The sequence below is a fragment of the Ptychodera flava genome, chromosome 1 (genome assembly GCF_041260155.1).
Source record: "Ptychodera flava strain L36383 chromosome 1, AS_Pfla_20210202, whole genome shotgun sequence".
Classification (NCBI taxonomy): Eukaryota; Metazoa; Hemichordata; class Enteropneusta; family Ptychoderidae; genus Ptychodera; species Ptychodera flava.
In genome coordinates this window covers 11,194,649-11,213,204 of record NC_091928.1, presented here as the reverse complement: position 1 = coordinate 11,213,204, position 18,556 = coordinate 11,194,649, and the positions used below count along the sequence as shown (strand labels likewise).

General features: G+C 35.6%; 1 protein-coding gene across 1 annotated transcript; it reads left to right on the top strand.

Moving 5' to 3' along the window:
• Nucleotides 1-1,847: 1,847 nt before the first annotated feature.
• Nucleotides 1,848-15,802, top strand: LOC139142878 (arylsulfatase B-like). The gene is made up of 12 exons (XM_070713061.1): nucleotides 1,848-1,984; nucleotides 2,378-2,484; nucleotides 2,877-2,947; nucleotides 3,433-3,534; nucleotides 4,130-4,193; nucleotides 4,328-4,425; nucleotides 4,708-4,850; nucleotides 6,915-6,973; nucleotides 7,833-7,950; nucleotides 9,057-9,100; nucleotides 13,249-13,344; nucleotides 15,404-15,802. Exons 1-12 carry the CDS (start codon nucleotides 1,848-1,850, stop codon nucleotides 15,520-15,522), a joined length of 1,158 nt encoding a protein of 385 aa, XP_070569162.1. The 3' UTR covers nucleotides 15,523-15,802.
• Nucleotides 15,803-18,556: the final 2,754 nt, after the last annotated feature.

The window sequence follows — 18,556 nt, the reverse complement described above, 5'->3', positions numbered from 1 at the left end:
GTGTTATCGGTATTGATCCAAATGATACAGAGGAAATATCGAACATTGATAGTCGTCTGTCCGTTACGGGAACTTAATGTATTGTTTAATGAGTACATGTTTTCACGATGAAGGGTGTGTAAAATCGTTTGATATGTAGATAACACAAAGAAGTAGGTGCAAAATATAAGACAATTTGATCTATATATAGCTCAATAGAGACTGGGACTGCTTAGAGAATTACACTGGGTAGCATATACAATACGATAAAAGCTTGGTTGGTCAGTTTATCTATCAACGTTAATGTCATTGATGAATGCAAATAATATATGGCGGAAGTTGGAATCCACAAGTAAACGACACAGTATGAAAACACGATAATACTTACGGTATAGGCATGGACTATAGCCTGTATTTTAGCTGAATATTGCTTATATAGAGGAATAGAGTCAAGGATCCATTGCTTGTATTCAGCAAGCCTGTATTCATGTGGACTAGTGTGAATTCACGTGTATTATTATTATTGTATAATACTTGAAACGTATTAAGTGTGAATTTACCTGTATTGTTGCATATCCTTGCAGTGCAACGAATAGGGAAACAAACTTTATAGTCCGACACAAGCAGGTGCAATGCAGTGTATAAGTCGCGATTCCATACATGACGAAAGATCTGATTTTCAAAACATTTGCAATGCAAACGCCGGCTCAACTATTGTGGACCACAAGTTGAATATACTAGTGCACTAGTTTTTACGAATGAGCGAAGTTAAACGAATAATAGCTTTAAAGGAAATAGTGCTTGTTATTGAAATAAGCGTTAGTCTAATTTCTAAGTCAAAATTAATCACTGCAGTTTGTTTTATAGCTTAAAATCTAATTTTCAGGATGGAGTGATATCGGTTACAACAATCCATACGTCATCACACCGACCCTGGATGCGCTGGCACAAGATGGCGTCATCTTCAACCAGTCTTACGCGCTGGCTACATGTACACCGTGAGCAATAAGATTACTTCATTTTTCACTGAGCTAATTGAGTAATTCTAAGGGTAGCTCATTGTACAGCATTCACAAAAACAAAACGCCAGTGAAAGTTCATTTACACACAGTCCGGGTGGAGGGGCTGTGATTTACGCAATAGCTTCAAACTATTACTGAATCGGAGTCCGTACAAGTAACAGACAAAGTATTTCAAAAATGTGTGTCGTTCTTAGATTACCCACCTTATCATCATTTTCCTTACTCATTCAGTTCGTCGGCATGCAGTTCAGTCTGCCAGTCAGCCATCCAGCCAGGCAACTAATCATTCATTAAAACATTGATACTATTGTTCTTCTTTTGTTTTGTCAAGGTCACGGGCATCTCTCATGACTGGATATTTCGCCTATCGCACTGGATTACAGGTACTATTGACCGTTGTGTTCTTGGAAGTTTGTCATCATGAATGTTTGATTTTTAGATATTAAACCTTTTAGGCCCGTCATGTTAGAGGCAGAAGAAATGGAGCATCCGTGTCCCATTCGACCAAATTATTCAAAGACTAGATTTGTCAGATCGAAAGACGATGGAGTCTAGTCTCTTTCTTGTGTCTATGAACAGACAGCTCAAATCTCAAATTTCAACGGCTATCATTCTTCGATATAGAAAATAGGTCAACCTACCGGCTACAATAATCATGTCACTACAAAACTGCACGATACTTTGAACACGGGAACTGTGAGATAGCCTGGTGTAGCTAGGCAAAGGACCGACACTGTCTCTGCTTTTCCAACAGCATAACGTGCTGCAGAAAGACAGACCAACCGGGTTACCTTACATTTCACAATCCTGCCACAGAAACTGAAGGAGCAGGGATATTCTACGTATATGGGGGAAAGTAAGTGTAACACATGTTACAATATCAATATTCGGTACGCGGAAAGGAAAAAACGCAGAGAAAAGAGAATCAGAGATAGACAAACATGGTCTGAGAGAACGGAAATTGGACGTCATGACAACATTGAGTAAAATACGTTTTCAATCAAAGGGAAAAAAGGAGTTTACCAACACATGAACGTATGAGTTTTTAACTGTACTATTTGAATGTTAGGAACAATACTTTGAACCCTCTGTAAGATTTTCCTTGGTTTTGATCTACTATTAGTAAGGTTTTTCTTTTCTTTTCTAAAGTAGATAGAATCTAAAATATCAATCAGGCCTTACTTGTGTAAGATATACAACAGTATTATCGACAAATGCAATTCTGTTGAGGACTAATATTTAGTTGTCAAAATAATACTGAGTATTACAGACATACAGGTCGTGTCGACACGTAAATGCACCGTGCCTGTACTGACAGGTAAAAAATACATCAAAAGACACACATGCTTTCAGATAATACACTCCGACCCTTGCAGGTGGCATTTGGGCTTTTGTAAAGATGAGTATACACCGAATAGAAGAGGCTTTGATCACTTCTACGGTTTCTACAATGCAGCTGGTGACTATTACACCCATACAACTGGTCAGTACTTGTGACTATTATATCATGGTATATTGCTATGTAATTACTTGACATTAAGTTTATTTGGTTTAATTTTTACAGCATGATTATGGTAGTAATACTAAGTGCATATTTTTTTATGATTAAATTGCCAAAGGATTGTTTTCTATCCGGTGATATCTATTTGCTAAGCACTCTTCATCGTAGAATAATTGGAGTATGATTTGTAAAAAATGCTGGCTGCCATTGTTGTTTTGTCAAGGACATCCGTATAGTCATCTTAACGTCATAATTAGTAAGTGCGTCATTAACAACTTCATATCATCCTTGCTACCTCGCTCTTTGTGTTGTATCCGAATCTGGCTCTAAAATACGACTCAACATAATACAGTCATTGTGATAACATCCTGTAGGTCCGAAAAACTTCTTAGATTTAAGAGAAGACTTTACGCCGGATAGAGGTCAGGATGGCGTCTATTCATCGGTAGGTTTCTGCCAAAATTTACTTTCTTTCCGATTCTTATCTAATATTATCCATACTCAATTCTTATTTTACAGTAATTCTTCGCTTGCAGCATAATTCGCATTTCGCTTTCAATCAATTTCTGATGCCAATGCTAAACATTACCAGAGAGAATATGGTGTGCCAAAGTGCAGTTTTAAAAGAGGTTCACAGTAAAACATACACCACTAGTTGGGGACATACTTTCTTTAATGTGTGATAAATCACTTGCCGATGAGCTGTGAGAAGGAATATCTGTCCAGAGTTGCAAATTTCTGCGAAAAAAATGGATGACACACACATGTTGTCGTATACAGTCTTAATCGACAATAGGAAATTGTCCGTTCCAAAGACCTGTAGCCACAGTAGCACTTGATTTGTAGTGCCATTGTAAACATGCACATCGTCTGTCGAATTGTCTGCTTCAAGAAAATGCTGACAAAGTGTATATCACTCTGACCTTACAGGACCTTTTCTCTGAGAAAGCTGCCAACTATGTGGCCAATCATGACACGAGTAAGCCGTTGTTTATGTACTACTCTTTGCAAAGCGTGCACGGACCACTGCAGGTATGTTGCTAATGTTCTGTCATGTTTATGTTTCACACGATCAGTTCCTAAAGAAGTACAATAACTTCGTTGTTACACACGGTAAGCTTATTATCCTACCCTAAACGACAGTTGCACCTTTTCATGAAGTGAATTCACTATTTTAGTTTTTATCGTTGACTATTGTTTCTTGTTTCACTTCACCCGGCACGTCGGAGACATACATTGTCGAGCTCACAACTACTAGCAGTTGAAATGTTCCAGACCTAGCAGATCGTGTAAGCCGTCGCGGAAGTAAGATATGTGAACATACCCTCTCATGAACAGTTCAGTTCACCTAAACCATGCCCTACGCTTACTTAATGTCAGGGACTTCAGACGTACGAGCATGCATGCCCAAAAAGCGAGGGATGAGTTTTACTGTCAGCTTAAGCGACCTCAAAAATGCTGGAAATACACATGAACTATGTCTATAATACAGTTTCCCACTATGATAAACAGGCGACCAATATTTCGCTTCTAAAATTACTTCTGATCAATCTTTACGTTAACTTCAAACATCATTCTACTACAGTGTGTAAATTATGTTTATTTATTTGTTTGTCACATATTTTAGGTGCCTGAGAAGTACCTTGATAAGTATTTGTTTGTGAAGAATCTGGGAAGAAGAACTAAACTAGGTAGTAAAGGTCATCTATGCTTCTTGTAACGCTGCCTTGTCGTTTAAAAAAAGTTTGACCTTCTTAAGCATTTCGGTAGAAATTCAATACGTTCATAAATCGTTCTATTTGTTTCCCTTTTGCAATTATCTCAGGCATGATAACAGCAATGGACGATTCTGTGGCTGTTGTAGTCGAGGCATTCAAGGAACATGGACTATGGAACAACACATTGCTGATATTCCAGTCAGATGTATGTACCTGTAGAGGGAGGAAAATGGGTTTTACGAACAGACAGGCATAAAGGGAGAAAGATCTGCGATTTTACATAATAAATGCCTAAGTACCAAGTTCAGTCAACTGGCTTACCTTGTTTTCAATACAAAGCATACAACTCACATATGTGCCTGAATAAAACTCTCTATTAAAACGGACGGAGAAACCAACAAAGTATTTTTGATACGAAAAGATATTCGTTCCTTGAAAGTGTAAGTCATGAACCAATAACTTAAGTGTTAATATGTTTTTTTCTCAGAATGGAGGACCGGCAAACGAAAATAACTTCGGTAACAACTGGCCACTGCGTGGTTCCAAGAAGACCCTATGGGAAGGCGGTACCCGGGTTGTCACTTTCGCTCATGGTCCAATGCTGGAGAAGACTGGCTATGTCAATGACGAGTGAGTAGCGTTGTAGATATACTGTAGGTCAAAATAGTTGCCCACCATGATTCAAAGGTTGATATAAGGCCGAATTCTATATTGAAAGTTAATGTAATAAGGACTAGAAAACGTTTTTCTCCCTACAGTAGTTTCTTTTTGTTATTCTTAGCTCGTGTAAGTGAGTTATCTTGTAGAATGATCTTGATCTTACAAAAGAATAATGTCATTGTGAGCGCTGTTACAATCAAACATCACGAGACCGTTAAATGTAAATATAATCGCAAAAAAATAATATATTTACAAACTGACGATTACTAAATCTGAATGTGTAAGCTCAAAAAAGTATTACGGAAAGTTTGATAGATTTATTGTGCACCTTTCAAACGGTTGCTTCAAGGATTCTATCGGGCCTAATGTAAAACCAGCATAACGTTATACACGTGATAATAAAACACAGTTATTGTGACATTCAAAAAATATGCCCTAGAGAAACAAAGATTTTCCTTATTTGGCCTTTTGAACCGCGAGAAAGTAATATGTTTTTGTGGGTAAGTGTGTTTCCGGTAGTGTGCGCCATAAAAGCTTTGCTAAAACTTTCGTCAAGGAATCTTTGGAAGATTATCTTTCCAATTCGTTTGGTCGCCAGGAAAATGTAACAGATTATCTTACCTTTACCGATAATTGAAAAACAAAATTGCCGCCAAACCAGTGTTTAAATTATTATTTGACAAAATAACATTGTAAGATATTGATATTGTTGATTTTTGGTGTTATTGTAATATGTTGTATCATCATGAGTGTCATTTGTACTGCATCAGACATGAGACGAAGTCGAGTGTCTGACGGAGCACAAATGACATGAATGCTGATACGAGACAAGGAACAGGCGATATTAGGTATTATATCATACCAGAATATTGATGGTGCAAATACAGCGATCTGATTGGTCGAATCGCGAAAAGAACCGTGGTATATATTCGCGATATACCACTAATGGCATGCGCACCAGCTCTTGGCTTGAGGAAAAGTCCTTTTATGACGTTCCATGCCAGAATTTCAATATACTGTTATGATATAATAGCAATAAATCACAGCCAGCGACGGTATACCACTCCATTTTGACCATTTCACTTCATATATGCACTCGCTATCGCTCGTGCATATATGTCGTGAACTGGTCAAAATCTTGTGGTACACCATCGTTGGGTGTGCTTTATTGCTTAAATAACAGATTTATCATATACCCATGCCCATAATTTTACTAATAGTACGAAAAAAAACTCAAATGTTGAGGCTTTACTTTATTACGCCTTGCGCATAAATATCGGAATATTTATGTGAACAGGCTTCATTCATTCATAAAGTATACGACAAAGTCAACATCACGCGCGACATTGCTGCAAGTCATCCATGAACCCCAAGAAGATTCAAAAATCGTCCTACAGGAGAAACCTTTTAAGGTGCAATATGCTATTACAATTGTAACCGATCAAAAGCTGTCCACAGCTTTAAATCTATCCTCATTTTGATCGCGTTCGATCGTCGTACGGCACGGAGCTCGCGCGGAGAGGGGCCGCCATTTTGTTTGTTTACCCTGAGAGTTGTCATTTCAAAAGTTGTCGCGCGCGACATCGCTGTCACGCCACGCGCTCACTACCTGTTCAGGTTTAGACCGTGCATAGTGCCGGCGCCGTGCGAACAGCAGAATGTTTGCTGGAGCTTTACCAAAAAAATACGAGAACTTTGTCAGGAAAACCATGCGAAAACATTACAAGACTCAACATGTTATTTCCGTATTTGGCAACCAAGAATACCCATGTTCCTCGAAGCCCTTCAATTTTTTACGTCGGCGACATCGCTTCGCAGGCGGGGAGCGGCAGCCATTTTGTTTGTTTACATTGTTTGCAAATAAACTGCTAATGTAGTATGAGAAAACTCCAAAACCGATGACGTTTATTTTTCATATCTCGACGTTTACTGTGCAATGTCACAGCTGATATTTTACGGTGAACGTCACAGATGAAACAATATGGGCATTGGGTATAATAATGACTATTATCTTTATTTGCTGTGATCTTTCAGAATGATGCATATTGTAGACTGGTTCCCGACTTTGGTCAACTTAATCGGTGGTGAATCAGGTAAATAAAAGTTCAAAGTTTTTATTTGCATAACCATCGTATACGTCAGACCACTCCTGAATGTGAGTTTACTGTAAAGAAATGCATATTCTTTGTTGTTTCGATCTTCAGTTTCACATTAGTGTGTTTGTCCGTTTGAGGGGGACAATGAACATAACACATCGTATTTTCGCTCAAAATCACTCTATAAGAGGATTAATTCACTTTTCAGTGATTTTAATGAAAGATATTAAAATGGTAGAATTCATCTACCATCAAAACAGAAAGTCGTACATTTGATGAGAAAGCATTGTAAATATACGCAAATGTTTCCAAATCACCCGATTTCTTTACTTCTTTTCCTCCTCCTGTTTGTAACATTTCAAACGAAGCAACCGATCACTTTTGTGCAAAAATTAGTAAAACTAATAAAACTGTTAAGTGATTTGTCAACAACAGATTAAAATATTGGTTTCACCTTTAAACATGACAGGCCGTCTTATGTTGAGTGAGAAACGATTGTAAATACATGTATATGAATGCAAATCACCAGGTTACTTTGCTTCTTTCTTCTGCTGTTTAACATATTTTAAACGTTACGTCGAAGATAACATCATTCGGAATGGTTCAAATTTTGTTAATTTTCAAGTTTGATTTTTGAAATTCTACGCAAAAAACAGGAAATTTAGGGTTTTGCTTATAACGATTTTATAACGCTTTAAAGTTAGTCTTTCATTCTCTACCTTGCCGTTGTTTTTCTACATAAATCCTGTTTTCATCTTTCAGATATTTCACATATTGTAGATAGATCCCTCGCAAATTTTACAGTACTCAAGCGACACTGTGAAGCCTTTCATCGCTAATTTCCATTTCGTTTCAGATTCAGACATGGACGGTCTCAATTTATGGGACACAATATCCAAAGGTGACCCTTCACCTCGTACGGAATTTGTTTACAATATTGACGAAGAAGATGATATTCCACGTCAAGCCATTCGGTAAGTTTTCACATTGGTATCACACGTCCCGTCACCTACTGAGTTAATTAAATAAAATGAAATTTTTATCCTCCTAAAGGTCCGGGAATAGAAACGATAACATCATATGAAAATGGTCTCAAAGTCGAAATCAGATTTTTCCTAAGCCACTTTGGCTCATTTGCGCTTCAAACTGAGGTTTTCGAACAGTAATCTATATGTTTTTGGGGATTTTTAAATATATGTGGATGGTTTCACCTATATTTATGTTCACAATTATTGAAAATTTGTGTCAGTAAGTTTCCCTTTACATTTTGTGATTTTTAAATTTTAGTAACAAACTGATACGTTCTTCTCATAAAACGGTAATAGCTGGACTGCGCCAGAAATTTCTGTACTCTGTATATTCTATGATCGATGGAAAGGTTTCACGATCCTTGACTTGCTCGAGATCAACTTCTCATTATGTAGCCTTAAAAGGATTCGACTCTAGATGTGAGAGCTTGAAGTAGTGCCTTTGTACATACATACATACATACATACATACATACATACATACATACATACATACATACATACACACACACACACACACACACACACACACATACATACATACATACATACATACATACATACATACATACATACATACATACATACATACATACATACATACATACATACATACATAAATGGAAAAATGAATTTAATATAAATGTAAAATCAGGTCTAATTTACATTTGTTAAGAATTTGTTTTCGTACGTTTTCGCACAATGTGTGCTGTTTGCAGAATGTCACCTTTGTATAAACTATGACATTTTCTGAAATAAGGGTGGCATTTTGGCATGATGATTATAGTTGCTGTACTTAGAAGTGTTATTCACCTGTTACATTAATTTGCTTCTCTAGCATACAACTAGGCTACTTTCACTTTCAATAGCCAAAACGAGAGCGATTTTTGAAGCGACAGTGGGAATAACACCCTTGTGCAATAAATCAACAAAGGGAAACTGACCAGCACACATGTCGACTTACATAGAAAACGTGAACTTGTAAATGAACATATGACTGAACTTTTAATTTGTCGAAAATAAGACACTGTACTGTATTTCATGCATTTCAGGATAAGAAACTACAAGCTGATAAATGGGAAAGCTGGCCGTCCGGGTAGGTGAATTACATTGGCTGTCAAAATGTATTATGTAAATGGTTTAAAAAGTTTCCATGTGTTAGTAAAGCACAGGCATGGCTCGCGATAGCTGTGTTACGTTTTTGTAGCTCTTTTCTGCCTTCTATATAAAGACCAGATTGCAAAATTAAATTTTGTGGTAAAGTGTGTACATAGTAGTGACCTTGACTTTTAGCCTTACTTATCAAAGATCTCAGATCGAGTTCACTAACGTGACGAGAAGCTTTTTCGTAATCTTGATACATGCTGTAACCTGCATATTAAATGTAATATAATCTCTATAAATGTAATATTAATCACAACTACAATGAAATCGACAACAAATGTAATAAAACAGCCAACCATTAATGTAACAACCAGGAACCACAAATGTAATGAACAAGTTAACCATACATGGATGGATGAAATAAAACTCAACCATAAACGCATTAATTTACCTTCAACTTGTATAAATGATCACCTGTTTATCAATGCCCACAGTAAATAAAACTTTTACAAGACTAGTGTTATGTTATTGCATAACTTTCCTGAAACTTGATTTCCTATCCAAAACTCAGACTAGAATAAATTAAGAGCTCTGAAAGAAAACAGCGAGGTATCGATCAAACCGATAGATAACGCGCAATGAAGTGGAACAGCAGTTCAAGACACCAATGATGACATAATAATAGAGCGTCAAAATAGCCTGTCAACCTAAGGTACCACACAGAGATTGGCAACAGACGACGCAGAACAAACAACAGAGAAATACGCAACCTTATAACAGAAACTTACAACACAAAACCTATCGGTGAGAACATACATCTACATTTTAATCTAGTAAACAAAATACGAACACAATCTTAAATACAGTAGAAAAAAATAGCATACCCTGGAAGGAACAATGTTCAAGTGCGACAACATAGGAGTATACTCAGAAAATATATCAATTATTCCATGAATTTGAGGCGACTGATGAAGAAAGTATGGCAAATTTTCGAAAAACTCTGTTAAAGAAACGTAGTGTTATACAGTCTCTCAACTCTGGAGTAGAGACTGCTCTGACTTGAAGTTTACAGCCGTGTCTCGCCGCGGTAAATCAATTTTATACATTAAAAACCAAACGTATAATACACTTTCAAAATGCACAAAGCGCACTAACCATAAACAAGATATGAACAATATGTTGGGTAGACTTGGTTCAAGTCTGTGATTTGGGAATGTTTGAGTGGGTTGAACGCGATGATTTTTGTCCTGTTTCCATTTGAGGGGTGAACGCGATGAGCCATGATTTCATGGAGTGAATGCTATACTTGGGACTTTCTCCCGGAATTCGGCAGAAACTAACTCACTACTGCACAGACTCAAATGTAATGCGTTCAATCGCTACAAAAACCTTGCCTCAGCTGCCAAATTCCAAACAGATTTGCATGAAATAGGAGGGACACAAGAGAAACTAGTACAAATTATTTTATTTTTTTAGCTACTATAGACTATAGTCTATAGAAGCTATTGGGATGGGTATCCGTCCGGCGTCAGTCAGTCTGTATGTTATGTATGTATGTATGTATGTATGTATGTATGTATGTATGTATGTATGTATGTATGTATGTATGTATGTATGTATGTATGTATGTATGTACGTTTGTGAGGCGTCCGTCCACTCAAATATCTTGAGAACCGCAGTACTTACTGATTTGATATTTGTTGTGTAGATGAAAAATATGATTTTGAGAAACTATTTTTTTTGATTTTTTGATATTGTTGAAAATAGGCAAATTAATGCCAAAAAAGGTGTTTTTGGTAAAAAATCTTCTTCTTCATAACCGCTGGTCACACAGCTTTGTTATTTGGTATGCAGGTCCCTAGGGATAACCCAACTTAGATTTGTTCAAATTGTGATGAAATATGCAAATGTGTATTTTTAAGGAATTTTTTTGTTATTTTTGGTTAAAATTTTGACTTACATTGTATGTAATTCTTTTACTGTATAAACCCTATCAATTCACCCAGAAAAAAATAATTAATATGATTTTAAATAATTGAATTAATTAGGAAATCATCAAAGCCAAAATAATTTTAGTGTGGAATTATCAGAAAGTTCAACTTTTTTTGACAGTTGATAGTGAATTGAGGATTAAAACATGTAAAGACAACTTTCTTGAATCCCAACTTTGATATATTATGAACCACCATTTATGTTATCTAAAAGAAATTGCTCATAATAGTTTGTCATGACAGGGTGGTCAAATAAATAGAGATAGAGAAAGTTCTAATTTCCATTTATGGTTGACTTGGTAAGGATAAAATAAAATTACTTTTTGAGGAAAAAAATAGAGTGGTCAATTAAAAGAGTGGTCAAAGTGATAGGGTTTTTATGGTAAAGCTGGGCTGTAAGATTCCTCATGTGCTATTTATAGCAATTATGCAATCTGTGTAAACAGTGCAATGAAAGTGTAACATGATTCCTTATAATGCTTTTGATGACCTTGAACTTCTTAAGTTTCAAACATTTGTCTCTTCAGTGTGCTTTCTCTGAGTACGTACAGTCTCAACTTATTCAACAGAACTTACTTTATAACCTGACAGATATACTGTTATTTTATGACGTAAATCTTGATTTAAGCAAGTCTTGTTTACTTTAATCAGAATGTAATTAACTGTTGTTTATTTGCTACTTTAGACTAATATAGTCTGATGAAATATGCAAATCTGTATTTTTACGGAATTTTTTTCCATTTTTGGTCAGGCCATCCTGAAATGAGCTATCAAAGATATCCACCTTCTTCATCAATACATGTGTCACAAAAGGTTATTCTCTACATAACACAGCAGAGCTCTGTCAACTGTTGAGTTGCTTGTTTTTTCAAAACCGCTGGTCAGACAACTTTAATATTTGGTTTACATGTCCCTAGGATGACCTTAGTGAGATAATTTCATACAGTCAGGAAATACTTAATTTGTATCCATGTCTATAGTAGCTTCAGGGACTTTAGGGATGGGTATCCGTCCGGCATCCGTCGTCAGTCTGTATGTATGTATGTATGTATGTATGTATGTATGTCCGTTTGTGAGGCGTCCGTCCACTCAAATATCTTGAGAACCGCAGTACTTACTGATTTGATATTGTTGTGTAGATGAAAATATGATTTTGTGAAACTATTTTTTTTTATTTTTTGATATTATTGAAAATAGGCAAATTAATGCCAAAAATGGCGTTTTTGGTAAAAAATCTTCTTCTTCATAACCGCTGGTCACACAGCTTTGTTATTTGGTATACAGGTCCCTAGGGGTAAAACAACTTAGATTTGTTCAAGTTATGATGAAATATGCAAATCTGTATTTTTAAGGAATTTTTTTGTCATTTTGGTCAAAATTTGACTTACATTGTATGTAATTCTTGTACTGTATAAACCCTATCAATTCACCGGAAAAAATAGATTATTATGATTTTAAATAATTGAATTAATTAGGAAATCATCAAAGCCAAAATAATTTTATTATAGAATTATCAGAAAGTTCAACTTTTTTGACAGTTCATAGTGAAATGCTTACCATCTTGGAGGATTAAAACATGTAAAGGCAACTTTCCTGAATCCTATATGCTATAAAAGGTATAAAAATATAAAGACGCATAGCGTACTTTTTTGTATCCATCTAATTTTATAGACGAAACGACTTTGCTATGAAAGGATAGTGGAAAACAAAGAAGTCAATTGCTCTTCAATTTTCAGGTGGAATATTTCAAACACGATTGTTTCTTTGAAAAATGTGATCGAAGTTCCTAACCAAAAAAATAACGTTTGCAAAGGCAAAATTAGGTTATGATATAATGGTAACCGGTTTTTTTAAATTGCTTGTTTACCTTTGGACAGTAAATATAAAACAATGCCATCGTCCTTTTAAATTATTTGATCAAGATGTTTGATCCTTCTTAACAAAAAAAATGGATCAGTAACTGTATAGTACGAAACGGGTCATATGCTCTGGCATTTTTTGTACGTTTCTCTTGTGCAAATGAGGAACGGATTGATGGATGGATAGACTAATTGATGGAAAGATGATTATTGAATGGACAGATAGATGGATGGCGGATGGACGAAAGGACGAATTTACCGTTGTTTGACAAGAACGTTATTGTTTTCAGATGGCTGGATAGCTCCTCCTGAAAGCTGCTGCCATCATGACAAACCAAACGGCGACGACATCCATGGAGAGTGCATCAGGCTTTACAATCTTAAAGGTACATCTTTCCGTTATGTATTTATGACCAGTTAACCGATCACGATTATTACAACCAAACGTCAAAATCTACACATGGCAGCGTTCCGGCGGGAAATTTAGTATTAAAAACAGCTTGCCTGGTTGTTTATTTCACGAGCGGAATTTTTCGGTGCTACGTGTATTAACTGGCCACAGTTTTGTGATCATCATCTTTCGACTCTGTGATAGAATCGCCATGGAAGGAATGTTAATTACCGGATTTTTTAATGAAATACTGTAATGAAACTATAGGCTATTGAAAGGAATGACTCATGATTTGTGAGTCAAAACATATCGCGAGCAAATTAGAATAATAGCCATAATGTACCTTTAGCAAATGCGTTTTCGCTAATTAGATAAAAGGATACGCTCATTACAAATGCAGATAATTCATACACTTTCCTACATTAAAATGGTCAAATTGTGTTGTTATCTGACATCAGGTTCCGGTAATTAAATTAAAGTTCATTTTCTCTTAAAAGAGCTGGCATCTTATTTTCAATCTTCTATAATTCTCTCAACTATTTTTGCCCTTTTCTGACAAACTCTTGTTCAACGCAAACAAAAAACATCAAAATGCCTTATTGTTAACATGGCATATATTAGTGCAATGGCAAACCATTAAAGTTGATGAAGGTGTCTTAAGTCCAGACATGGTATTCATCTTAAGCTCATGTGTTCACACAAATAATCTAATGTTGCAGCGATATGGTCTGTCTGTCTGTATGTCTCTGGCCCGATATCTTAAAAATGGCTCATCAAATCACAATGAATTCTGGTACATAGATTAAATTTGCAAATGGCAAGAACTGATTTTTTTTGGTGGATGAGGCCAGTTTACTTGTTGTTCATTTGCATAATTAATGCATTTAGAAAAATGGATATACAGTGAGAACGACTTCACACAATTTGATGATATTTGCTACAAATGTTGATCACACCAAGATATATCAGCTGTGAGAGATGTTAAAGGGTGACATGAAGGATAAGGTTTAATGTGCATATTTAATGAACTTTCCAAATTAGGGATATATATCTGAATTGATACATTCAAAATTGACGAAACTATATATGTCTTGAGGATACTATGATTCGACATTATTGAAAGCCATTAAATGTTTGTAATTCAGCCAATCCCTAATTAGCATATTTGATGAACTTTCCTAATTAGGGATATATCTGAATTGACCCGACAAAAGTTGACGAATTTTGCTATGTACATTAAAGATACTATGATACAACATTATTGAAAGTCGTTAATTTTTTAAAAAATAAGTCAATTCCTAAGTAGCAAATTTGACTAACTTTCCTAATTAAGCATATGTATATCTTGATTGACCAGTCCACAGTTGACGAAACTTTCTATGTACATTGACGATACTTCGATACAACGTTCTTGAAAGTCATTAAGCATTCTTACTTAAGCAAATTATCTAATTTTCTTTCCTAATTAGGGATATTTACCGGGATTATCGTTGATGAAAGTTGGCAAAAATTGCTATGTATATTGATGACACAAAGTTAAAACTATATTGAAAGTCTCTCCGTATTTACCTGTTAGCTAATTTATAATTTGGATATCCAGTGAGTTTTCACAATTTGGCATATTACCTTGAAGGACTAGACCAAAGAATTTCACAGCTGATATAGAAAGTAGTCAAATAAAGTTAGAATTATTATTTCGGCTAATAAAATGTTAGTATAATTAATGACCTTTAGAATGAATCTATGGTGAATATTTTTCATGATGTTGATCATACCACTTTCAACGAGGTTGCCGACTTTTGACAAAAGTTTCAATTTACACACAACTGCAATATATAGTGAAACACGTGAACATTTTCTGTTCATATCTGGTTAATAACAGCATTTGGTCATGTAAGCATACAAGTATGGGAAAAGGCTATGCATTTTGGATATTTAGAGATCAGAAAAGAGTGTTGTTTTTGGATATAAGAAAAAACGTTCAGAAAAACATGACATTTACATCTATTCTGTCAATCAATAGTCCTCACTTAATTGCTTTATTGTACATGCAGACGATCCAACCGAACGGAATGATCTTAGCGAGGCTATGCCCTACAGAGTGGAGCGAATGTTAGAAAGGCTGAAAGAGCTGAAAGAAAAGACCCATCCAGTGTTAAGTCCCCGAGAATGATAAAAGGGTCGTCACCAAGTCGTTTTGGTGGAGCTTACTCCCCCGGATGGTGTTGAAGTACACGGCTAGTGCAAAGTAATAATATATGACACATATTTAGAGGTGTTTCAGTCACACGTCAGCTCAACGTTCAGCAAAAGTCGTTTATATACATACATGGTTTCCCTTTTACTTCTCTTTGGTCCATATGTGTGCAACCTTTAAAATCTTGCCTTGTACAAGAATAGAACGAATCATAAAAGTTTTATCTTAGTACGCGATTAGATGTCTTTATTTTCAAGATTGAAGAGGCTACTGTATTAACAATACGAGTGTGTTAAAATAATCAAGATATCTTAAAAGACATCATGAGGTGTTGCTTTGCATGGAATGAGAAACACCTTTCGTACATATGCTTATTTTGCTTTTTTGGACTTTGTATGGAACGATTCAATAGAGTTTAAAAAGTAGCAGCTATTATAAATAAGTTTTGTAGAATGGTTTACACTGTCTTTCCTAATAAATAAAAATCCTTATAAAATCACAAAAAGTACAATTGTCTATCATTTGCCTTAAAGCTTGTTTTTATACCGATTCCAATGTCCCATTTACTTTCAATATATATTGAACAATATTCCGTTATATGGTGAAACACACTATATATGCCATTTTTCGAAGAACTATATCCTTGCGCCTATGGTAGCTTAATCACTTACTCATGTATTACGTTCAGAAAATATGACCTTTACAAAAACTTCATCTACAAATGACGTCAACACTACAGGTTTTCTTGTCAAAATTCCAAACTGCATGCAATCGTTAGGAATATTGAAATTACCTTGTTTAAATACTGGCCATTGATTTTTTAAAGACATTTATAATCCGTTTGTCAACGCATTTTAGGTCTATTGTGGTAAACCAAATAACATTAAATAAAATGTCGCATGTTTTTACAAACTAGAGACGAAATATGTGAAATGATGCCTTCATTCTTTGAAACACAAAAAAAGAGCATAGAGTGTATAGGTACATGATGGTTTGTTTGATGATACTGACGGCGAAATGTAATTGGCGATTATCCAACTGTCTGTGAATTTCGAAAAGGTGTATGTTTCACTAATGCGTGAAATCAAGTAATTAACCTCTCCAGGGACGAATATACCATAAAGTTTTGACTAGACAGTTAGTCTATTCATGGCGAGTATCTATAACGAGTACGCAGGTCGAAACCTAGTAGTATACCCGTCACTGAGGTGGCTTATTTCTATTATTCTTAACATTATATTAAATTTTTTGCATGAAACATTAAAACAAGCATTTATCTCTAGCTGAGAGCATACGCGTGGTCCGACCGAGGTATTTAACAAATTATCACGGTTATTTCAGTTCTTGACCAATCGGCTCTCAGTATTTCCATCATCATATCAATCACTGTTCTGGTATAATAAAGCAATCTATACACTGGTACGATATAACAACTGCTGACTGATAGACAGGTTTTTAATGATAACACGAAAGTGGTATCAGCTTGTCCTGCGATCTCTATTGCAAACACTGAAGTGACGACGAAGTCAAATCGTCGTGGTTCGGATATTGATGCATCGAAATATTGACAATACATATTAACTGTATATAATTTATATGGCAATATGGTGCACCTTCACTAATGTGTGACATCAATATTTGTTGACTGTCTAAGTAAGTTCGACGTGGGGTATTTTCTAAACAGCTGACGGCGTTCTGTCTCCAGCGCTTAAAACAATCCTGCTCACATAAGGCAAGCTGGTCTACCTCCTCTCCTTATTATTGAATATTCAAATTTGTTACACACACACACACACACACACACACACACACACACACACACATATATATATATATATATATATATATATATATATATATATATAATATCGATGAACAAACAACAAAAAAGTTTACTTTTAATTACCGTAAACGATGTAAACAATTTACATGTTCAAGATTTGTCGAACTCCACAACAAGGATACCATTCAATGTAAATAGTGTTGTTCGCATAGCAAACTTTTTCTTTCATGTATGTGAAAATGTGTTCACATACGACAGTGACACACACAAATGCAAGGGTGACAAAGTAAATCATATTTCAACAGACCGACTGACAGAAAGTGAGGGATATAATTAAGTAAATAATGAACAAAACCTAAGTAATCAAAATACAATATAATGATCTAAAGTTCTGTTATTGACATGTTTTGTAAGCAAACGTTCTACTTCTTTTATGTTTTGTTTGATTTGTGACACAATTAATAAAATCACATAATGATGTGATCATTTTGAAGTACTTAGAATTCATCAACACTTGATATGTTTGAACCGGGCTAGATCTAGAAATGGCGCCTCGCAAGGTCCTTCTCTAACTGCACCCAGATGAGAAGGCACCGCCAATTTTTTTAGGTGATGCCTCTGTTTTGCTCCGCGGCACGTGCTCCACCGGATAGGTTGTTTCTTTCAGTTCTTCAAGCCGTGACAACATTTCTGCCAATTTGTCGGGCATTGCCTTGCTCAGGTCGTTGCGTTCGGTCGGGTATTGTGCCCTATCGAACTTGTATCTGCCTGCGAGGTGGATAAATACATTATAGTAAATAATTCAATTGAAACATATAATTTGTTTCTAATGTTTTCGAGTTGTTGCATCCGGAGATTGACACATCAAAATGAAGAAAATAGCCGTATTTCATCAAACAAGCGTCATTGAAAATAAATAGGATCCCGAAAACAAACATCAGTAACTCGGACACGGAATGGAATTGAAGTATGTAGACGATGGAAATAGGCATATTCGGTGTGGTGACGTCCGTGTGCTATCGGACATTCCAGTAGAACTGATCTAAAACCAATTTGAAATAGTAACAAGGCTTTTAAAACAGCTGTTGTATTAGTGGATTTGTTCGAACTGTCTCTTTTCCATGTTGACCAAACGTGGCCAGTTGATGGATCCCTTTTAGCATTGGTATATTTCTATTTTACTAATAGCACAGATTCTCGTCGAATCAGAGCTACGCATATGCATTC